At 37.7% G+C, this 25,007-nt stretch overlaps 1 protein-coding gene across 1 annotated transcript in view; it reads left to right on the top strand.

Moving 5' to 3' along the window:
• Positions 1–25,007, top strand: part of LOC139739853 (casein kinase I-like) — a 48,656-nt gene that overhangs the window by 12,540 nt on the left and 11,109 nt on the right. Inside the window, exons 4-5 of the mRNA XM_071650454.1 lie at positions 294–392; positions 1,924–2,063. Coding sequence (XP_071506555.1) covers positions 294–392; positions 1,924–2,063 — 239 coding nt within the window. The remainder of the gene's footprint in view (positions 1–293; positions 393–1,923; positions 2,064–25,007) is intronic.

The raw sequence follows: 25,007 nt of genomic DNA, 5'->3' as shown, positions 1-25,007 counted from the left end.
AACAAAGTAAAACAAAGCGATCGTGAAAAAGTGTGGGTCCCACACTTTATTAGAATCGCTCTTGTTTTTTGGATATCTCAGCCATTTGAAAACCAATTTTCATCAAATGAACATTGAATCCTTCTTAAAATTATGTGCTCTTTCATATTTGGTAAGAGGTTTCTTGATCATTATCTCACTTAGGAATGTTCAAAACATGAATCCCCGCCTCAACCAGTACTGTACAGTCCCTTTAATACATTGGAGAGACCAGATATTACAATTTGGGCCATGTTCATTTCTTCCTTCAACAGATGATTGCAAGAATTGAATATGTCCACACCAAGAATTTCATTCATCGAGACATCAAACCAGACAACTTCCTAATGGGCATTGGCAGGCACTGCAATCAGGTACAGTGTATGATGATCAAGTCTGCATTCTGGAAGGCTTGGATGGAGAAAAAGATCTCACTTGTAATCATGTCTTTCAGGGCATGTTTCAAAATCTTGTGTAGAGTCTAGACGATTCAAAAACAGATCCTTTGCACAGTGTGAAAGCTGCAAACAGCAACATCCCTTTGAACAGCAGTGTGTTGCAACCCCATGAAATGTCAGTCAAACCCAAAGCTCTTGAGGTGCATGCATTCAAAACACTTGTCTATGTGCATGCACCCTACGTTGTATACCTGTATGTGTGTCTCCATAGAGCACAGGGTATGTTGATGGAAGTGAATGAAAGGTCAAGCTAACCACTGCCTTCTTCAGGATGTGTGTTTCTTTTTCTTTTTCTTTTTCTTTTCTTCTTCTTTGGTTAAATCACTCAGAAGGTACTTTGGACATTTGAAATTAGTGAAATTTTATAAAAAGCTACCCTTGACCTTGTTTTACTGAACATGATCTACAGAGAAAAGTGATTGCACAGATGAATCTGATACGCTGTCAAATGTGATAGCCTGTAAAGTGCATTGAAATGGTTACTGAACTAGCTAGTATTATAATTTTGTTATTTGATGTTCAGAAAACCAGAATGGGTAGCATGATACTAGTTTTTAAAGGTGTTTACAATAGCCTCTAGGCCATCTTTGCATGAATCAAATTGTATTCATGTACAAGTAAGGACACTGATGCCTGACTATAAATATTTAACAAATTTGATAATTTGCTTTGCTTGTATGATGCTATTATGGCTTCATCAGTTGAATGCATGTCAACAGGCAGTATTCATTATCATTAAAATGCTCTCTTTAACCAAGTAGAAGGCCTTTAGTAATCAAGGCAAATTGAAGGAGACTTGCTTGTGATTTTTCATTTGAACATATATTGGTCATACTGGGTACAGGGTTTCAAATAATTTATAGTGATAAAGATGAGGAATAAGAATGTTTTCTAAATACATTATAAATCACAATGAACGAGGATGATGATGTAGCAGTTTCACATTAGAATGTATGAATGGGTGCTCAAGGAAGCAGAGCAAAAGAAGAAAGCATGCGTAAATTCTACACAGAAAAAGTTATTTAATATACAAGTTGTATTGTAATGAAATTACATTGATACATTACTGGAATATGTTAGCCTCTACAGGTACAGTTATGTCATTATCTTTGTGGAAATGTAATATGTCTTGGGGTTTTCAGAGTATTGGTGTATCTGCTCTAAGACCACAGTAAATTCCACACATCTCACATGGCACTATTGATTTATGTGCTACATGTTGTGAAATTATAAATATCATCTGGACTGTCCCTTTGAGTATAAAGTTGTTTAAAATTGTAATTATAAAGTCAAGAAATCAGAACTTCCCACTTGGGATAATGACAAAAAAAAAAATTGATTTTGTGTTTTGAATAGTTACTGTCTTCATAGCCATTTAGGGCATGTTGATCTATGTAGATTACACATTCCACTGGTCATCAATGTCTTGTATTCTTTTTATTTGCAGCTTTTTCTCATCGACTTTGGTCTTGCGAAGAAGTACAAAGACTCAAGAAGCAAACAGCACATACAGTACCGGGAAGACAAGAATCTGACGGGAACAGCAAGATATGCCAGCATCAATGCACATCTTGGAATTGAACAAAGGTAAGGAATGCCTCTTCCCCCCCCCCCCCCCTTCTTGCTGTTGATTAGATCAGGGTCCTGTTGCATAAAAAGATACAATCATACGTAAGTCACAAAATCAAATGTAAGTCAGGTATCAGCCAATCCGAAGTAAGTATTCAAAGACTTATTGGGTATGTTTGATTTCGGACTGTTTGATCTTGAAACTTAATAGTGCAGCAGGGCACAGGCTAGAGCAGGTTTCCCATAAGGCTAGTGATTTTTTTCCTATTTGATTGATTGATGTAAATAAGGATGTTTACTATGTCATTATATATTCAGGTTTCCATCCAGTTTTGATGGCCCATTCACATTCATTATTAATTCTGATAGTTCACGCTTTACTGATAATGTCCAAATACCCAGTATGGTACAAATGTGGTATGTAACATGTAGATGATAGAAGCATGCAACACAATTACACTGAGTAGAACTTTTGGATTTGTGGTCGCATGTGATGAGGACAGATGTACAGCTAAAGAATGTTGAATCAATATCTTTTGGCTTTCAAAAGCTGGTTTTTATTATGAATGATTTCTTTTGCAGCTGGTGGCATTCCTTGGGTGCCAGAAATTTCTCCTAGAGCATAAATTTACAAACAAGGCTGTTATCCTGAAGTCATGGTTAATATTTCATTAAGGCTATTAAAACACTGGTTGTTTGCACAACAATTATAAAGCAAGTTATTCAGAACACTGTAACAGAATGTACCAAGTTTAAAACAAAGGAACTCGGAAATTTGATTTTCAAAGAGACAATTATTGGTCAAGACCCTGGTTTTTCGATTGAGAATTCATCCTTTGGTAGTTTCCCTGCAGTAAAAGTGACAGCATAATGACACACCGTTATCATGCAGGTGAAATACATCAATGTTAAAAGAATGTCATGACCATGTGAAAATGTCAATAATTAATTCAAAATGGCTTTCTACCATCTGATCTGAGAGGATTTTTGCGGTCAATTTTAGTACCCATCTAACACAAAGAATCAGTCACATGGGTAAAGCCTGTTACTATGAAACCCGTAAGAGGTCAGTTTAGGCTAATAAGTACTGAATCTAAGTTTGTTACTTGTATTTCAAATTTTTACTAACATGATTCTCTTATTAAGTGATGGTTAGTGTACGAGTGCTTAATTGTTCCTTCAGATAAATCTGTGAATCACATATGTACGTTGCTGCCTGTGTGAGAATTTTCTACAGCTATGAAAGTTGCATGATACAGTATCTGCTGTGCAATTGTATGGTCAGGAAATGTGGAATATGTTGGAGTCAGAAGTGAAAAGATGACCCATGTCCAGGAAGTTTGCCAATGAGCTGTCAAGCTGATTTTTTTGGTACTTTTTTTGTATAGTGATTGTGTGTGTGTGTATGTGTGTGTGTGTGTGTGTGTGTATGTGTATGCGTCTGTGTGTCTGTGTGTGTTGGGCTCACACTCACAGATCTAATACATTGTACATTGTTCTCAGATGTGGTTGAGGTGGTTTGTACTGTACTTTAAAACCAGAAATCTTTGTGTGCATGAAACTTTTGCAAATTTTATGAGGAGCTACAGTTCACAGGAGTAAAATGCACATGAAAGATTTTGTCATTGCAATCCAGTGCATGTTAATTATATGTACTCACAATTTTTCCATTGCCTGCAATTCGCAAAGATTCATGTTGTGAAAAAGGCAGTCTGGTCCAAGTTGTGAACGTTTCATGCTGCAAATGTCTCTGGTTTTGCTGCAATGCTTACATACAAGTACATTAGGAAATCCTTTAACATATCATTCATTGTGATTAGTAAGGATGATTAAGAGAAGTATTTGGTGAGGAATCCACATGCTTGGTCGCTGAGGTAAAAGAGGTGTGCATGGAAAGAGGCTTTGTGGCTTTGTTTATTCCAAACTTGGCAGTGAAAAAGGGATTTCCCATATTTTTTTTGTGTGTGTGTGTGTATGTGTGTGTGTGGGTGTGTGTGTGTGTGTGTAACAGAGGCATCTGTTATTTCCAAGAAGTAATTGTGCTGTGATACTTGTACAGCTGTATGGCCGTGGGGGAGTAAATAGTAAAACAGGATGTATGAGATTGCCAGTAGCAGTGCTCCTATCCTTGTATGCTCATGCCAGTCTACATTTAGATTGAACCTTGGTGTGTATACCTCTTTTTACAAAATCTGTGTAGTAAGACAGAACTTGTCTTTTAAGTACAGTATTGAACTCTTGAAAAATAATTGCAGTATGTACTTGTATGACCTTGGTCGAGAATGACAATTAGTACACCTGTATTTTTCTATTACAACACACCAACATCTACATTGTATCCACAGAACGTACAATGTACGTTTGACATTGCAGAAAATCTGTAGCAATGGCAGTTATGGTGATACATATCAAATGTGATTGTATGTATGTGCGTACATTCATTGTATAGCCACACAACAGGATATGTCAGGGTTCAGCCCTCTGACCATGAAGAGTAGGAAATTGCAAATTACGGAAGAGTAAAATCATGTCAGAAACTGCTGATTTCAGCAAGAGGTACATTGTACATTGTATTTGGTAATGTTTTGGTGATCATTTTAAGGAGAAAACTCACCGCTGCAAATTTGAATTCTTCATCTCGTGTGTTCAAACTGTTTATAGTGCAAGTGTTCAGTTCCTGCAACTAGGGCTGTTCAGTAAAAACAATCGCTCATGCACTGGAAAAGTATCTCATACCTTTCCAGTAAAATTAATTTGCTGTTTCCCCATGATACTATTTGTGCATTGGTGTTCATGCCATTGACAGGAATGGGTAAATCTCCAGCCATTTCAGGAAATGTGTTATTTCTGTATGGTACATGTTGTACAATCAGCATGTCATGTAAGACATACACAGGGCTGCCAACTCTCACGCATTGAGCGTGAGACTCACGCATTTTGGTCCTTTCTCACTCTAAAACTTAATTTCATTTGCTTGCATTTCTATTGATCTAACTCATTTTGACTCCTAAATTATAGCATTGGCCTATGGGAGTCTCACTCTCAACTAGTTTCCAGTGTTGGCAGCCCTGCATACATGAACATTGTGTAATGTATGTCTTCAACCATTTTGTGCATTTGAATTCATAATGTGCTCTGTAGAAATATTTGCAGAAACCATGGGATAATACAAGCCATGGGATAATACATTCAACAAACTACAATTGTGTTGTATTGACTTCCATGACAGGCCAATTTAAGATACAATTGTTGGATACCATGCACCAGAAAGTACAATGTCCTACAAAATGAACATGTGTATTCAAGTACTGTAGTCAATCTTATACTGTGTACTCAAACATGAGAACAACACTACATGATATTGTAGTGCTAGAGATTTTAGTAGTTTCCATTCACAACTGTACCACCAGATTGTACATGTACATAAGTATGTACATATGGAGACCAAAACAAACAAACAAACAAACAAACAAACAAACAAACAAACAGATAACAAGTGGCATGTTACTCTGCTAATGTCATTTTTTCCCTTTCAAAATATAGGCCTACTGGTAATCTTACTCATTTTGTACTTTGTGTAGGATATGTTTCTGCTGCAGGTACATTGTACATACAACGTTGTAGTATGTAATGTCATACATGCACTGCTCATACGCTAGTTAATTACAGTATTGATAGTATGCGTTTCATAGTGGAGGATTGATATCAGTGCAAAGGCTGTCTTTATTTTTTAGTTTTTGGCATTGACTTACAATGTAAGTAAGGGACTCGACATCTACTGGAAAGATATTTATTTTCTGGCGATCCCAGTTTCAGTTTGCGTTGCAAAGTTGCTTGGTGTCACAAGTATTAACCAACCGTTAGGGGAGGATGTTAAGCATAATCTCCCTCCCTCTCTTTCTCTCACACACACATGCACACACACATACACACAGCCCTAACTACGAAAACAATCACTTAAACAATACAGGAGAAATAGAATTCCGTTTCTCTGAAGCAGAGATGGTTTGCCTTAACTTGAAAAAAATAAAAAAAGGGTAATCATGGCTCGACACTAACTTTTTTGTTTGATGGCCCGATGGGGCCACCAAAATCCTAAATTTCAAATTTTTGGTGGCCCGAGAGAAAAATTTGGTGTCCCGAAAAAAAACCAAAAAAAACCATTAAAAGTCCTTTTTTTTTAATGAGTCAAATATTTAAGATTTATGATAGTAAGAATTAGAAGTTGGACATATCTACTCATAAATAAACTTCAACAAACTTGCAACACTCACTCTCAGGCACTGATTCAGTCCTTTTCATCCATCCTTTGAACAAATTTAACTGCTAATTTCCGGCGCAAAAAGTTACGAATTTATTGACATACTTTTCAAAAATTTTTGGTGGCCCGAGGCGGGCCACCAAATTTGCCCCTTTTTTGAAATTTGGTGGCCCGACTTTCATTTTTGGTGGCCCCGGGCCACCGGGCCACCGTTAGTGTCGAGCCCTGGTAATGGAGGGGGGTTTGCTTACAGCTGGCTCTATGCTTGGCGTACTGAGTGCTTTGTTGTGCGAATGTAAGAATCATAAAACAAGGGTGCCAGTTTTCAGGCAAAAGCCTGAATTCAGGCCCTGGTAGTATCAAAGTTCCGGCCCTGTCTTGTACACTGTACAAAGTAGCCTGATATGTATACTACAGTTGCTGTACATGTATGTGTTTCAGGCCCTTTCATTCATACAATGTACTGGCATCCCTGATAAAAACAGTAGACACTACAGTTTCCATTGTGAATAGAAAGCTTGACCCAGCAATTCCATTGCAGAATCACAGAAATTAACAAGTTATGATAGGGGGGGGGGGGGGAATTCATTTCTATTTTCAGTTGATGGGGTTCAGAAATTGTGGCTGGTAATGGGTATAGTGATAAAATAGTGATGTTAAGACCTGCTGCATGCAAATACAGACCTACATGATTTACAGAAATGTTGGAATATGCATTGTACTTTGTAAATTGCTACATTCGTGCATACAGGGTACACATGTGTTATTACTCCATGCCAGAAGTCAAAAGTAATATCTGATGCAGCAAGTTCTGGTTTCAATATGTACTTTGTGGCATCACGGTAGGTCTACATGTGTGCGGTAAGGCCAGCTACAGCTTGAAGTTGACATCAAAGGTGGCTTGCTTGCTCACAGTACCTGAGGGGTTGTATGTTGGCTGTGAAGTGCGGGCAGTCCAGCTTTCAATGTTTATGCCTGGTTAATGGATGTCTTGGCAGGGTTTCAATTCGAGGAATTCCTCACAGCAAATCTGGCTGGGGCTGGCTGGGATCCATCCCACATGATGTCATTATTTGAATATAGCATTGACCCGAGATAGATTTCTCATTTCATGCCCCTTTCCTCCCCCTCCCCCCCCCCCCCCCCCCCCTCTTGACAAGCACGCATACATTTAGGGCCTCTGTGTTTGATATTCAACTCAAGTGTGTCATCAAAAGCCCCCTCCCCCCCCCCCCCAAAAAAAAACAACAACAACAACAAACAAATAAATAAATAAAAATAAAATAAAAATAAAAAACACAACAACAACAAACAAACAAATGAATAAATAAATAAATAATAAAAATTAATAAATACAAAATAAATGAATAAATAAATAGATAAAAATATATAATTCTAATAATGTAAAATATAAATGAATATGTAAATAAAAACAAATAATTAAATAGATTTTTAAAAAGATGAATAAATAAAAAAATCTGTCATGTACCTGTGGTATGCATCTACAATGTACAGTGTACTGTATGCCATATTATTGTGCAGCTTACCAAACATGCAAATTGTACACAATGTACACATTTGTTTTTAAAAATACAGTGTACAATGTACTACACGTACACTGACATGTGTTGTAGTTCAGTATGATCTTGGTAAAGTCAATTTAAATTCGAATGCAGACATGTACAGTGCCGCTCACCAAAAAGTCTGACACGTTTACACGATTCGGAAGAGTGCCCACACAGACGCCAGTATCGTGTATTTGGCACGACTACACGTTTCAAAAGGTGTTCGGAGTCAGTGCGCTCGCGGGGAAACGCGTAGTCGCGCGAATTACACGTTATATCGGAAGCCGACCTCCGCTGACCCGAACCGTGTAATCGTCGAAACGTGAAGTATTTACACGATTCGTCCGCGCGCGCTCTCCGACTCGGAGATGCATTGCCGTATACAGTACACACAGTGTGTGTGCAGTGACATCGCTCGCCGCTCCGACCCGCTGTTTAGGTGGTTTTATGCACAAATGTGTACGTACAATGTACGTACGGCCGGCCGGCCGGGGTATACAGCTGTACAGTACCGTACAGAAGACTGTGTGTAAGGTTGGACCTACTACTCATCGACCGCCTAATGTTTATTTGCTTGATAAGAATATTTAACACTGAAATTCACGTAAAAAAATTGACCTACGTGATTGAGAAAATCCAGCTCTATCAAATGCCGTTGTTCCCTTTTCGATTCGAAGTTTCAGTGCAAAAATATCGCCGACGAACTTGCGTGGCCTCGTTTCAGCTCCCCGCGGTAAATCTCGTTATTAGGATCGACCGCTGTTTTTGCATTGACAATGCACGCAAACGAGAAGTGCGTACTACGTGTTCAGTGCGCCAATTATACACGATCGGTTTAAAAGACGGTGATCGATATGCAGTACAGTAGGGCTACTTCTACATGTCGCATGTTGTAGGTCCATGGTGTAGTAGGCTAGTGTGGCGTAAATTTTCTAGGTTTTCCGTCCACTTTCTTTCACTTTTCTCTCTTCATTCGTATCATTATATCCCTTTATTTTCAGAGTGCAACCGTACTTCTGAAAGTGTTTTATTCATTTTTTTGTTTTGTTAAGTGATTATCTCGTTCGCAACAATAACGAGGTGAGTTTTTGTTCGGGTGTTTATTATTTTTTTTCTATTCTGATTGAACGATCGGACATGGCATGTCACGTCGTGCGAGAGGACAAAGTTTGAATAATTGCACCCACTCGTTTGTTTCCGTGTTATGTTAGTACACTTCTGGTATTTTTACCGTTAAGTGTCTTCGTCGTTCGTCTTCAAGCTTCATGTTTTCACCCTGGGTTTCCTCATCGTGGTTTACCACTGCCATTTTTTTTTCCGGCACAAGATGTTCTGTGTGCATTATATATACCTGTATATATATATATATATATATTTTTTTTTTTTTTTCGGTGAAATGACATCGTCGATCGTCTTCTTGTACAGACTACAGTATTCAATTCATCACTCTACATAACTTTACTAGCTTAACACTACAGTACATTGCATTGTGGTAGTTTTACACCTCCCATTTCATTTTTGCTAGGTAGGTCTGCGATGTTTGAATCGTTTGCTGATGCGATGTGTTTTGTGACAGTGACTATGATGGAAGTTATTTTAATTAAGTTGCTGTGGATTAGATTGGCTGTAGGCCTATACAGTACCATGATAACAATGATAATGAGTCTTGAATCTTTGTGGTATTGATGTAAGAGCTCTGATGATGCAATTTTCGAGTGACCATGACCTTGACGACGGCGATTACGATTAGATCTAGCCTAGATCTAGACATCGAGGCCCATGACGCGAGTGACACAGACAGTGCACGGGGGCTGACGCTCGCTCGTGCACAGAAGTGGTCTAGTGACCAGCATTTTCTTTTTTCATTTATTTTTTGTTTCTTAACTTTGCTTGTTCACTCGGATGTAGTGCTACCAAAATTTATGTCTCTGAAGAAATTCAACCACACTCCTTAATTTGTAGACAATCAGTTTGCTCAAATCCAGTCTGTAATGCTAACTTAATTTCCATTTTAGAACTCGATGGAATCCCATTTTCTTTGCTTATTTTTCCACTATCAAATTATTTTGATATAACTCTACGGTATTTTTGATGTACATGTATTGCATTCACCATTGTACTACTGTATATCGATAAAAAGCGCCTGCTGAGCAGGTGTTTCGTGTTTTTTTTTTTCTTCATTTCCTTCCTTTCACTTTCTTCTTTGACCCTGGATGAAAAAAAGAAATCCAATCTTGCCATGTAAAGACAGAACAAATACCATCGTAAAAATATGACAGTAAGCTAATAAAAAGAAAAAAAATAGGCGAGCAATGAAAATACTTGTTTGCAGGAAAATCATAAATCAAAAGTGATTTCTTATGAAGCACATCTTTCAAACATATATGCCCTACAACAGCTTAAATGATGAAGTAACTGAAATCTGAAAATTATCGTGGCAGCAAGTCATATTGGTAGCGAGTTCTGACTAAAAAAAATGATAATAATGCCTCCACTCCGGCACCATTTCGTGGCGGAGGCATAAAAAAAAAAAGAACTGTCAGACCATTTTATAATGTCTGAATACGTATTTTTTTCACGTAATGGAGAATGTTATGAAACCAAACGCCACCGATAAAATCACAGTCGCTAACAACTACAAAACCATAACAGCTGATTACTTATGCGTCGTATCTCTTTAACTTTGAACTTTTATCTTTCGACCCCTTCCGGAGTATGAGAAATGTTCACATTATGTTTACAATATTGTACAGCATTAAAGAATCACAAAATGGCAGTTTTGAAAAAGAAAACACGCAAGAGATGAGATACTATACCTAACAATAAACTTTTCACAAGAACTATGAGCAGAACTTCTGTAATATTACTTTAACAAACTTGGCAAGTTTAAACATCACCTTCATATTTTTAGTATTAAATAACGCATTTATTTTCAAAATATTTTGCCTAATTACGTATTTCTTTGGAATATGAATTTTCCGTTCCTCGGAAAAGTAATCGCACTGGAACATTAATGAAAGTCATCACCAATCGAACCGACGTACTGTATAAGTGGTTTCTTTCGCGGTGGCTTTATTTTCGCGCTTTGAGGTTGAACCGCGAATTTAACATCACGCGAAAATGTTTTGAACTCGTAGCTTGTTACAACGCTATCATTACCGACCGCGAATTTAAACACACGCGAAAAAGTCGGCACCGATGGAAACCGCGAAAGTTTCTGTACGCGAAAGAAACCACTTTTACAGAGTATATCTGACGCCAACTAACTGCAAGAAGGCGCATGAAATTTAGACTTAAGTCAAGAACTCTGCATATTATCATTACATTTTGAAATTCAAAATTCATGGTAAGAAGATTCCTTGGACTGAATTGGTATTTATGAACGGGAAGTCATTACTTTTGTTGCATCTGTTTGCCGGTTTGCATCGACGTAAATATGCACGGCGATGGAGGTATTCAAAATTTGACAATACACTGTAATTGTAAGAAAGAGCAAACCAAAATAAAATGACCGGACGCAAAATGAATCATTATTATCTTTGAACTATTTATGCTAATTACTAAGCGATGATGATATCTAGCGTTAAAGAACATGAGTACCAGTTTGCATGCATGTTTGTATGCAGGTACATGTATTATCCGTGTTTGTATCCAGATATAGGTGTATGTGATGCACATGCAGGCACGTGTAATGTGTGCACGTCTGGTAATTTTAACTACCTTTCAAGATAGTATACGTGATTAATGTTTCATGAAATTGCACAAGGAGTATAATCCTGCCCCTTTTGTTACAATTCCCGACCTCAAAAACATCAATCGACTAACTGCTGCTTGTATTTCAAAACAACAGAAAGAAATACAGAATTACGACATTCAAAATCCAGGTTTGGGATCATAATGATACGATGTCATGCACAGTTACTAGTATGTTAATAACGAAGTGAAGAGAGTATTTAGACAGTTTTTAGATCCATGAGGCAAGACTACGAATTCACAAATTTAATGTTTAAAGTATGCATGAAAGCGTATTTCTTATGTAAGACAGTTTATGTAAGACCGTTTGTGCAACGATACGCACGCATATTATGATTGCACTGTATAATGTTTAGATGTAGAAACAAGCTCTACTCACCCAAGCTTTAGCATCCATTGATGCTACGAATATGATTTCCTTATTTGCATATTTTGCTACAAGTTGGTACATGACTAAATTTATGTCATAGAATTTGAATTTGCATTTAAGACCATACCAAATAACGTGATTGCCAAACCGGCTATAAAAGTGAGTTGGACAGGAGACTAACTTCATCAAAGCAACATGGTGTGCTCCCAACTTACTCAGTTCTGGAGCGCTGATAGAACCTGAGCCGTATATGGAGTTTCAAACATCATTGTCAAGGCGAAACAGGGCCGATGATTTCGCACATTATCTTCCAACAAAGGGATGTATTTGAGGAATCATGGACCAGGTGCGCGTCGGTCCGTCCATGAATGAAGACAAATCACGGATTGGGCGCGCGTCGGTCCATGATTAAAGATGCGGGTTTCGCCATTACGTAACACACATTCAAATGGTTTATATTGTCATTGTCAAGGCGGAACAGGGCCGACGATTTTGCAGATTATCTTTCAACGAAAGGATGGATTCGACGAATCATGGACAGAGCACGCATCGGTCCATGATTAAAGACAGGGTATCCGCAAAATCAGCTGTTTCCAATCGTCAATATCTAGGCGGAACATGACCAAACTTTAAAAAAAAAGAAAAAGAGAGAGAGAGAGAGAGAGAGAGAAGAAACCTACGTCAATGTCGCATGACCCAATGTTACTTTGTGCACTTGTAGGCCTTATTATACGTTTGTATGTGTCTAGGCACACAACTCCCTTCTTAAAACTGTGATGTTGAAATATGCAATGAAATCGGCAATTCTGTTTTTTATACTTGTCTATTATAATTATTATGATTGACCGTAAAGCCACTTTTTTTTTTTCTGGGCAGATCGTGAGATGAATGTGACGCTGTCATGGTTGCCATTTTTGTCCTAAATAAAGAAATTAACCCTTACTACTTTGCTATGGTATAAGCCATATCAAATTGTCCAATATACTATAGTATCGTTTGTATTTATGAACGGCATTTAACGGAAAGTCATTACATGTTTGTTTTTGTTTGTTTGTTTTTTGTGGGGGTTTTTTGGCATTTGATTGACAGTTTGCATCGACGGGACGCATGGCGATGGAGGTAATTTGACAATTAGTACTAAGAAAAAGCAAAACAAAATAAAGATGACGGGACGCAAAAAGAATCGTTATTGTCTTTGAATCATTTTTTTTTCTTCATGCTAAAGACGAAACGAGGATAATGCTATATACACCTGTTGTAGCTTTAAACAACATGTGTATAATACATTGACATGCATGTTTGTTTGCAGATAGTGTCTGTGATGTATGCAGGCACGTGTGTGTGTACTGAGTACTTGACTTACAAACGCGGGTAATACCTGCATACAAACGTACTTTTATACAGTCATGCATACTCGTTTACCAATGTATCAACGCTATATGATAAATAGCGTCAATTAGTTGGAGAAGAAAAAAAAAAACACAAACCAAAATAAAAAAGACTAGACGCAAGATAATTTTGAACTATTTCATGCTAAAATCTAAAGACGAATCGTGGATAATAATCGTTAAACAACATTGTATGCATGTATGTTTGTATGCAGGTATTATCCGTGTTTGTATCCCCGATAGGTGTATGTGATGTAGGCTATATGAAAAAAAAAATAAAAAAAACATGCAGGCACGAGTAATGTGTACTTGATGGTTAATATAACTGCCCATTCAAAGATAGATACATGCATAATAATGAATAATATTTCAAGAAATTGCACAAGGAGTTTCAAGCCTGCCCCATTTGTTACAGTTCCTGACCTCAGAAACATAAATCGACTAAACAATGTTATTGCTGGTTATACATGTATTTCAAAGCAAACGAATGAAATACAGAATCGTGACGTTCGAAGTCAAGTTTGGAATCATCATAATGATACGATGTCATGTTTATGTTAACGAAATGAAGAAAGTACTCAGACAATTTTAGATCCATAGGCGAGACTGTGAATTAACAAATTTAATGTTTAATGAATGTATGCATAAAAGCGTGAATATTATGCAAGACAGTTTGTGCAATGTGTATACGCACACAATCATGTGTGTATTAATGTTTAAATAGATTCAGCTAGTATTATACATGCTCACTACATAATGGTACGTATAACAGGTATATAATACATGTATTTGGGTTTGCGATGTTCTTCACGCCTGTTTTCTCCGTAAGTGGGTTGATCATTGTACACTATCTTTTTTTAGCGCAAATATACCCTGTATAAAAATTTCACTCTGTTAGAACACCGCAACAAGCCACGCTCATACAAATACTATAACACCACGATGTCTTTTGTCTTTGGTCATGAAAATGGCATGCCAAATGATAACTCTATAGCCATCTGTTTTACCTGTAGAGGTAATTATTTCATGTAAAGATTAAGGAAAATTGAGAAAATTAGCAAATTTGTGGCAAGACACATTTTCTTCTCGGCGGGAAAACCATCAGCGTACCAACCCTCCGCGAGCTTTGTTTAATTAATCCAGGGAGGTGAGACTCACCTCCCTGATTAATCCCAGTGCCTTCGGTTCGCACTGATCTCCAAGATCAGAAGAGGGTCCACTCTGTTCCGCTTGGATGCTATAGTGCGGGACAGATACTAGCCGCTCACTCAATTAGCTGTCCCTCTGAAAGGATCGTCTTTCCGCGGTCACCTTCATTGTAAGCTGTCTTTTATCACCAACTCCGATTGTCGACCTTGATGCCTGCAAAAAGATGAGACGTTTTTGTCCCTCCTCATGCCGATTTCGTATAGTTGATGCCGAGAAGCGAAACACGAGCTAGCAGACAATTGAGACATTTTGTTTGTCTTTATCGTCCACCAAAGTACTAGTTCTCTCTCCCTTCTTCTTTATCTCCTTTGAAACTGTAGTGAAGTATAAAAAAAGTAGTATGTTGCAAAATCATTTATCCGCCCGCGGGACTGAAAGTGATTTTGCAGCACACATGAAAACTAGCTTTTAACATTGTGTTTCATGTTTTCATTTGTATTCTCTTAATTCTGATTACATCGTGAACGTGTCTTGTGTGTGTGTGTGTGTGGGGGGGGGGGGATTGGATAAATTTTGACTAAGCTTGCTTGGCTCGTTCATGTTTTCTTCTTAAAAAGCGCTGAAGTCCATCTGAAATGATGCTCGTGACGCTGTTAAATAATCAGCATGAAAAGTACGTAAGACAACCACCGCATGCGATTATTAAATAAAATTGTTCGATATCTTATTGGAACAAATGAAATGCAAAAACAAACGATATACACTATACTTGTGCATAGCGAAATACATGTCAGAACATAAGAAACCCCAATCATTATAGCCTATACTAACGATGCATCCCTGTGTAAAAAACAACATCAAATTATAATGTTCCTGTAACTGAAAATTAAGAACTAAAAAAAAAAAAATGATTTGAGAAGTTGTGTAAAGGAACTGTATGGCAGAAGACTTCTGACGGAGAAAAGGGGAAAGACTGTTCCAGAGAGAAGGACCGATGTGGAAAGGGCTGTGATTTCCCAAGAGTAAGAGGATCTAGAACCAGGAGAGGTAAGTACCTGATGCACAGAGTCTTCGAGGGGGTTTATATGAACATTATAGAGTTGTGGGGGTATATACGAGGGAGGATCCATGGACTTTGGGATGCGTATAACACCACTAATATAGACAAGCATCACAACTGGGCTACGGTGGGCTGCCGATGTTGTTGCTGTTATTTGGTTTTAATGGCGTGTATGTATTACGCAAGATTCTTGGGGCGACGTTAGCCTTTATTGAAGCCCGTCTATAGTATTTATATTTGTGTAATCATTTTAATTATTCATAAAATCGCAAACAAAAAACTTCATATATTATATATTTTGGAAGCGTAATAAAAAATATTTTGGGGGTTTTCAGTCCAAGGAAACTTCTTGTTTTGAATAAAAAATTCAATGATAATATGCAGGGTCTTTGGCTCAAGTCTAAATTCCACGCGCCTTCTTAAAGTTACACATGGATACGATGCATACAAAGTAAAAAAAAAAACATAATAGGTATGCGACGAAAATCCTTGTTTGTAACATTATAAATCAAATGTGATATCCAATAATCTTATGAAGCAGTACTTTCAAACACACAAAAGCTTCGGTAATGAAGCACGTGAAATCTGAAAACTAATGTGGCAACAAGCGATACTGACAGGGAACTCTGCCCCCCCCCCCCCAAAAAAAAAAAGACAAAAAAAACAACAACAACAAACTGTCACACCATTTCATGTTTTAATTTGTCTTATTTTTTTTTTTTTAATGGGTGAGATTATGAAACCATAAACGCCACCGATAAAATCACAATCGCTTATACAATTGCAATCTAATGCAGAGCTGTAGGGTACAACTGAGCTACTCCGTAACAGTTGATTACGGGTACTAATTACTTACTGTGATTCTATTGGTGGCGTTTATGGTTTTAAAATCTCACCCATTAAAAAAAAAGGGAAGAAGACAAATTCAAACATGAAATGGTGTGACAGTTCTTGCCAGAGTTCCCTATCAATATCACTTGTTGCCACGCAAGTTTTCAGATTTCACGTGCTTCATTACCGAAGCTGTTGTACATTTAAAGAAAAATAACTGCTTCATAAAATATCACCTTTGATTTATGATGTTACAAACAAGGATTTTCATCGCTTACCAATTTTTTTTTATCAGTTTAATGTCACGATACTTCATGGTGGTATGCGTTCTGTCTTTACATGGCAAGATGGGATTTCTTTTTTTTTCCATCTAGGGTCAAAGAAGAGAGTAACAGGAAGGAAATTAAAAGGATAAAATGAAATAGAGTCTACATAATGTACCTGCCCAGCAGGCTCTTTTATAACCGATATAACACAATCAATAGTGAACACAACACATCTGAAATTCAGTACCGGGTACACTTCTGGATAATTGTTCAGCGGAAAAACGAGCAAAGAAAATGGGATTTCATCGATTTTTATTAAAATAGAAACTAATTACAGACTGGACATGATGCAACCTACATTGTCTCGGCCTAGCTTTTGGTTAAGTTTCTTCAGAGACATGAATTTTGGCAGCAATGAAACCGAGTGAACAAGCCAAAGGAAAAAAATAAATCAAAAAGAAAAAAAGAAAGGAAAAAGAAATTCCATGTCTCGACTAGACCACTCCCGTGCACGACGAGCATCAGCCCCCGTGTCAGTGTCTCTCTCGTCAAAGTCATACTGGCCATCGTCGGCGTCATGATCACACGAAACACATTGCATCAGCATAAGAGTTCGTATATCCACACCACCACTCATTATCATCACTATTCCAGCCAATCTCACTCACCGCAAAACCCTCATAATTACATCATAGTCCCTCTCACAACACTTAAACAGCAAACAATTCAGACATCACAGACCTAGCTAGACATTTTGACCTTCATAAAAAAAAAAAAAATGAAAGGGAGGTGGGGGGAAGAGTTATAATGAGCACACGAAGACGATCCACGATGGCGTGTTTTACCGTAGAAAAAAGATACACAGAAAATCTTGCATCGGACAAAAGGAGGTGAAAAACTACGATGAGGAAAACGAGGGTGAAAATCCGATGCTTGAAGACGAACGATGAAGACACGTTACGGTAAAAATAAATACATGTACACTGTACTAACATTCTTTTTGAATACATGTACACGGAAACAAACGAGTGGGTGCAATACAAAGAAAGTACGAATACTACGATGTCCTCTCGCATACTTAGATAACCTAGGTTCTAGTACTTCTACATCATGACATCATTGACATGTAGTAGAATCTACATCGATCAATAAAAACAAACCTCACAAACACTCGAACAAAAACTCCAAATTGTTGCAAACATGGTAAAAAATAAACAAAACACTCTAAGAAGTACGATCGTACTCTAAGGCTAGTAGGCCGTCCACACGTGTAAACGCGGCAGTGTGAATTTACGATTACGTACATGTACGCGTACGCCGGTACGGCAGCATCAAGGCAGCATGCAGCAGCTCTATACATGTAACATGTACACTTTTATTACGTTTGCGATGTACTACAATGTATTGTGTGTATCATTATGTGCCACGTATTGCGACTGTGGTGTCACGTCGACGATTTTAGTGCTGTGCATGCTGTACCAGTGTTGGTTATTCCGCACGCAGAATTTTCCCGCAGGCTGGTGGCAGCAGCAGCTAGTGTACGCTCGTTGGTATGATACGACTACTAGTTTTATCCAAAGATTGTACACTATGCGACGAATACGATCTTTGGTCGTCTTTGCGTGCATTTAATACGTACGTATCCGCTATCCATGCTCGAACGTCGTCTGCTTTGGAAACTGAGCTGATTCGATTCGATCAGCGCGCACATTGTGCACACGCATGCAGCGCGCCCGAAACGTGTAACAGGAAAAAAACACGTTTCCCTCGTTCCCAACCACGTCGGACATCGGCACTGAATCGTGACGTTCTGAACGCTACACGTTTCCCTCTGCGGGCGAGCCTGTGCGAGCGAATCGTGTATAATTCACTTCTACTCGATTCGCTCACGCGAAACGCGTGAGCGAACCCGAAACGTGTAAACGTGTCAGACGAATTGCTGACCGGTACTGTACTCCTTTGGGTACGTCATAGGGTAGGGCATTGCATGATTTTTTAAAAAAAAAACCCTCATGTTGTAAAGATTACAGTAGGTCTATGGCATACCAGGTATCTACACCATGTAATACGTGTTGTATGTACAATTGTACAAGGCAGTGAGTCACTGCTATCTCTTTTACAGGCGAGAGCACATACTACATGTATTACAATTCCTAGGAATACCAGCCCCTACTGTTTATCCCGGTGCCTGTTTTCTGGGTTGGATTGAAATAGGATATGGGGACACTGCATGGAGGAAGTGCAGGGGGAAATCCACACACACAGTGTTTTGCACTGAGTTACTTTAGGGACTGCATTGCAAATGTACACTACAGAACTTTTGTGTACCGGCAGTGTAAATATCCAGAGGACTTGCTCATAAAATATGGCTGCTCCTCACAATGATTGTATCTACAACATTACCTGCAGTGCTGTTCAAAGTGACAATAATTCAAGTTTATGTTCCACCCATATGCCTTATTCACATGTACTTTTATATGTTTGTTCGAGTACCACTGCATGCTCCTTCAGTTGTGACAAATATGCTCAAATGCCTATTATGCAGTTTATGTTCTACGCTTGGAAGAGCCCACAGTGTGGTTTACGATGTTGTATTTCTTTTTTTTTTTTAGCATGATGTATTATTATTGAGAGGAATCTTTACACTGTTCGATATGTTTGTTTTTCTCCATAAAGATTTTGAAAAGATCTTGTCAAGGAGGCCTGTGCTTCCCAAGGTTGTAATATACAATGTCAATATGCAAAGTGTAAAGTGAGTGGGGGACCTTAAAATAAAAAGTGTTTTTCAGTGAGAAATCTCATGGCATGAGAGGATTAATTCAGTTCCTGAACATTTCACTCATTCAGCTATTAATGTTGTCAACATCTTATCTTGACAATAGTTTGTGAAGACAAGCCACTGTGAACACAAGATGGGGGGGGGGGGGTGTTCAAATGATTGTTTTCTTATTAACTACAAATGTATAGCTTATTAAATGCACTATCTGGTGACATTGTTCCTGTATTGAGAACTCCTTTTCATTTAAAATCCCCATGATATAACAAGTGCATAATTCTAAACACTACTTCAATGACTGTAACATTATGAAACATGTAGGACACTATACGTTTGCACTGCAGGGTTAAGCCAGGCTGACACTTGCACGATTCTGTGGCACGCATTGGCACGACTCGAGTCGTGCCAGTGCGCAAACTAGTCGTAAACTGGCGTGAACTGTACGTAGACCCGTCGTGACCTGCGTGCCATGTCCGGACGAGAATTTTGAATTGTTCAAAATTTTGGTCACGACTTGCCACGACAAAATCGTGGCCAAAAGTCGTGCAAGTGTCAGTCTGGCTTTATACACCTGTAGGAAAAAAAAAAAATGAATAACTCCCTCAAGTTTGATGGCTAGCTTGCTTCCTCTAAAACCACTAAATGCAATTCATCTAATGTGTCTATTTTCGTTCCTGTTGATTAGATATCTTATTATTCTCTCTACCTCCCCTTTGTGACACACCCAATAATTGACAAGAATGAGCATTCAAATGTTTACTGTTTGATTTGATTTGATATTCTCTTTATTGCATTGCTTTCAAATAGGTCATACATCAATTGTCAACAATTCAGTTGGATATGATATACATTGTATGGCATTGCACAGTATGGTTATTTTACTAATTTCAACAATTTTCATTCCATACATGTACAAAATTTTATAATTACACTGTAAAAGTTGTATTGTAATCTGTTGTGTTGTAACGTGTAATGCAAGTGGGGATGGTGTGGTGCTATCCTTGTAGCCTCATCCTTTACAGATGACTCACTACCTAGTAATGGTGTTTTCCTCCAGAAATGGACATCATTCCAGTACAGTGAACTTTCAGAGAGCGAGAACAGTAGACACTGTGTATAAAGTCAGTAACTGAACAACAGCGCTGCATGACAAAGTCCCCACTTTAACACCCATTGTGGTCTTTTGTGTCTATCCATGACTGTATGGAAGTGCTTGTCATATGTGGTGTGCATATGCCTTTGTTTCTTTGTCTACCTCACCATTTGGTGTTCAGTAACCTTGTTTGTGTCTGTCTTTTATGTCTTTATGTGTTTTCTTCTTCGAGGCTGTGGTGCACAATACAGGTCTTTAATTTGTTGCATACACATGTGCATAGTTATGTACATGTACATGCGTCCACAAAGTATGTGTGTGCAATGCAGGACTGAAGGTCCTCTATCATTTAATTAGCAAGATATGCCTCTGAGCATTTCTCATTCAATATTAATAAAGACTGCAGTTTCTAAGACTTGTCTTCATGTGTTCAAATTATAATTACTTTCTGATCATGTGAAAGTGACTTGCTATGATTCAAAATACCACCTCTTACCTGTATAAGCTAACAAAGGAATTTTGTTCATGGAGGTGTGCAAGAAAACAACATGAATACAAAACTGTTAGTTCGCTTATTTGATAGAAAAAAAAGTTTATATTATAACGTTAAAAAAAATACTTAAGCTTGAAAAACAGATGCTGAAGATGGAAATTTTGGTTATCCAATAACTGAAAATTTTATTTTTCTTTAAAAAAAAAAGTAAGTTAAGTTTTTGATGACACTGCAGTGTATATTGGCCCACAAGTAAACATGTATATTTTGGTGTACAATGTATATTTGTGCTCTCAGTAATTTTAAGGTTACAACTTTTGTGCAACATGTTTGTAGCTGGTCTGAGGTAAATATTTATAGTTTTAAAGTTGATTGATCAGTCCGTGATCAGTCTCATACCATATTTGGATTAACATCAATAGCCAGCCACTCTATGAAGTCATAGAATACGCTCAGGCTGTTTGTGTGATCAGAATGACTGTGAAGTAAAGAATGTATCAAGTTGTAGGTAAATTTCAAGCTATCATGCTGATTTCTTAAATTCTCACTTATTTCTTGCTGTGTGTGTGTGCTGTCTTGATATTGGAATTCTCAAGGGCAAATCATAATCTGGGTGAATGATAGGACTAATAGGAGAAGAGCAAGAAAACCATCATGGCCCAGAATCATGTTATTTAAAGGTGTCATGCTGTGACATGCTGAACAGTGCAGAGATCTATAGATGCAGGTGTACTGGGAATATAGATGTCTGTGAATGAAGGCATACCTATGGTATAGGCCTAGTTCTGTAGCATGATAGGCAATAATATATCTGCTGGTAGGAAGTTCTGGTGGCAGAGGTATTTTGTGTTTTAAGTTCTCTCAGACATTCTAGATGGTACTGAAGCATTTGGTTTGGAGTTGTTTTTTTTTTTTTAGTCTTGTCTTTTTTTTAATGGATAATAAAGTAATGTGTGATATCACAAATGAAATAAGTACCATGTACATATAGTCATGGAGAGTTCTTGAGATGAAAGAACATATGAAACTGACTTCATGTATAATGTCTTAGACTTATCTCATGATGACTACTGTAAGCATCATTAATTTCACATGATGAGCAACTTCAAACGTATTAGCAGGTTCCTGTAATACAATAACATTGTATGCACTGAGCATTTGCCTAAAGTATGTTATCTACCAATTCATACACTCACACAGACCAAAGGAAAAAGAAAAGAAAAGTGTTATGACATTACTATGCATGAATATTACTACTTTGATACTGGGCAGCATGCATACTGATCACAATGTACGTGCACATCTTGCCTCACAACAATTTGGCATTACACAAGTACATTTGTACCCACATTTCATTCACAGACTCAGTATACACACAAACGATCCATTTGAATGTACAGCCAGCACAGGAAGATACTAGCATGCACATATGTGTAGAACCTTGTAAAAGTGGTAATTTTTGAGATGTTGAAATTTTCACGCATTTCGCACCACCAGAAACTAGTGCAAAGATAAAAGCACACGAACATCTTTGCTTGCCATATGTTCCTGTACTTAGTGTTTTGATTCTATGGAATTAGAAATATGCGAAACTCTTCTTACTCAACCAAGCGCGAAAAATTAGTTGTGTGAAAATATCAACTTTTACAGCAGTATAGTTTATCATATGACAAAGTGCTTGATTCAATCTGTTTGAATTGAAGAAAATTGTGAAGACTTTTTCGTGGGGTTTAACCCTATTTTAACTGGGCTATTTGAGACCAAGTTTTTACTGGGGGGGTCAATTTGACCCCCCCCCCCTTCCGATCTTGGCCACCGATCGCGCGATCGCCGCAAAATTTTGCCTGAACGTAGAGCCGGGTGTCAACTACAAGATTACATGGTCATACAATAGGCAAATGTTGATTTTATATGTTTTAATGAATTAATTATGCAAATTTACGCATGAAATCATATTTTCACCTATAGCTCCATCAAAAAGACCAAAGAATTGCTAGATTTTTGTGTCAGAGTTCCTCAAGAAACATCAAACAATTTTCTTGTAAAAAAATAGCGCAATCAAAATCATCAGTTTCTTTTGTTTTTTATTGTTTTGTTAATTTCTTGTGTATTTTATTGCTTTTTCAACCTTTTGTTTTTTATTCTTTTTTTGCCAAAATTTGTTGCAGGCACTTTTTCAAGCTTATCTACATTAGAATTAATTAATTTCAATGGTTAAAAGTTGAAATAATCTAATTTATATCAATTTAAACAAAAAAACACAATTTGCATTGGATTTGCACACGAAATCATGTATTTGAGCTGTTTTCGGGTTGACATGCATATATGCAAAACATTGCGTAACTTCAGAACGGTGTGCCCGGACGTCGCAAATTTGGTCTCAAAATATGCGGGAGACTTCAATGAAAAAAGTCATGAAATGACGCGGCAAAATCTTTGCGCGTTGTGGAATCGTGGCGCGAAATTTCGAGGGGGGTTAATTTGACCCTCCCCCCCCCCCCCAGTTAAAATAGGGTTAAAATGAGCTAAAAGTAGCACAAAATCTGTTAATTTTTCTGTGTTTACAGCACTAAAAATTACAAATGGGTTTGTTTTGCTTCAGTACATTGTAAGAGGATAGTAAAATCCTTACACTCTCATGAATCCAAGAGTTTTTTTTTTTTTTTTTTTAAAGATGATTTACTTTCATATTTACCATTTTGATTTTACCTTCAAATATTCATAAAGTTGCCTTCATCTCTTCTTCTTCAGTTGGAAAAATTTCTTTCTTAGACTCTTTAATGGTTTCAGGTTGCTTCCCTCCTCTTTCAAGTTGTACTGTGGGTAGATCATTGCTTCAGTGCAGCCTGTTTTCATTAATTTTTCAAAGTTATTTGGTACATGCTGTCTGATATAGACTGTGGGATTATAAATGGAACCAATGTCAGCAGGATGTTGATAATTTCAAGCCACCGATAGTGAGAAGGACAGGGCTAATTCAGAGGGTTATGATACTATAGGTACAGTATATGCAGAGCTCTGTATACTATGTTACATGCTAGAGTGCATAGCCCGCAAAATGTGTGTACACCTCTACATATTGTATGGATATATGTAATGAATATATACAGGTATGGTGAATTCTTAAGAGAGATAATGTTCAGTATATTGTGTGCTCGGTGCCAGTTGAATGATTGTCATTTTGAGCAAGTTTAAGCATGATGTATCAGGCTAAACATGATTATTACCTTGGAAGTAATACCTGAGCTGGTATTTGTACATGTAGATGCTGTACAAGTTGTACATTACATGATACATCATACTACCAGGTATAGATGGTGAGATATCCTTGTTGACTTCATACTGTGCATATTGTATTGCATGTATAGGGAATGATGTGTTGACTCAGAAAGGCCATTTTGCATGTTTTACATGTTGCGCCAATGTTTGCTGTGACGATGAACCCTTGGACTTGTTTATTTCAGGGAGTGCAGTATCTGGGGAGTAGACACTGATGTAATCTTAAAGGTACATATCAGACACAGTGTATTCAATAGGATGCATTGTAGGAGTCCTCAGCTGTACTGTGAACATGCACATGCAGCAACTTACACGGTGTAAGTCCAAGTGTGGTTTTTGGAATCTTCATCAAAAAAGAAAAAAAGAGTATGTCTGACCTGAGCTTTGATTTTATAATCATGTTCTAACAAATGCCTTTGTAAATCTGTGCAGATGAGCCAAAGATGTCAGAACCTCCTTTTGACCAGAAGTTTTGATATTCGCATTCTGAAAAGAGCCCCCCCCCCCCCCCCCCCCCCCCCGATAAAGCAAACAAAAGTAAAGAAAAGCAAAGAAATTACAATCGTCTACATGCATGCCTTGGCTTGCAGTTGAACCCGACATTGCGTGCATAGTGCAAGGTGACAAAGTTAGTGGTGATTAAACAATACTGGAACACTTTATGAGATAAAAACAAAA

The sequence above is a fragment of the Diadema antillarum genome, unplaced genomic scaffold (genome assembly GCF_040938485.1).
Source record: "Diadema antillarum isolate AM-2024a unplaced genomic scaffold, OU_Dant_1.0 seq00000821_RagTag, whole genome shotgun sequence".
Taxonomy (NCBI): domain Eukaryota; kingdom Metazoa; phylum Echinodermata; class Echinoidea; order Diadematoida; family Diadematidae; genus Diadema; species Diadema antillarum.
Note: the sequence above shows the minus strand (reverse complement) of the source record. Positions and strands in the feature narration are given on the sequence as shown.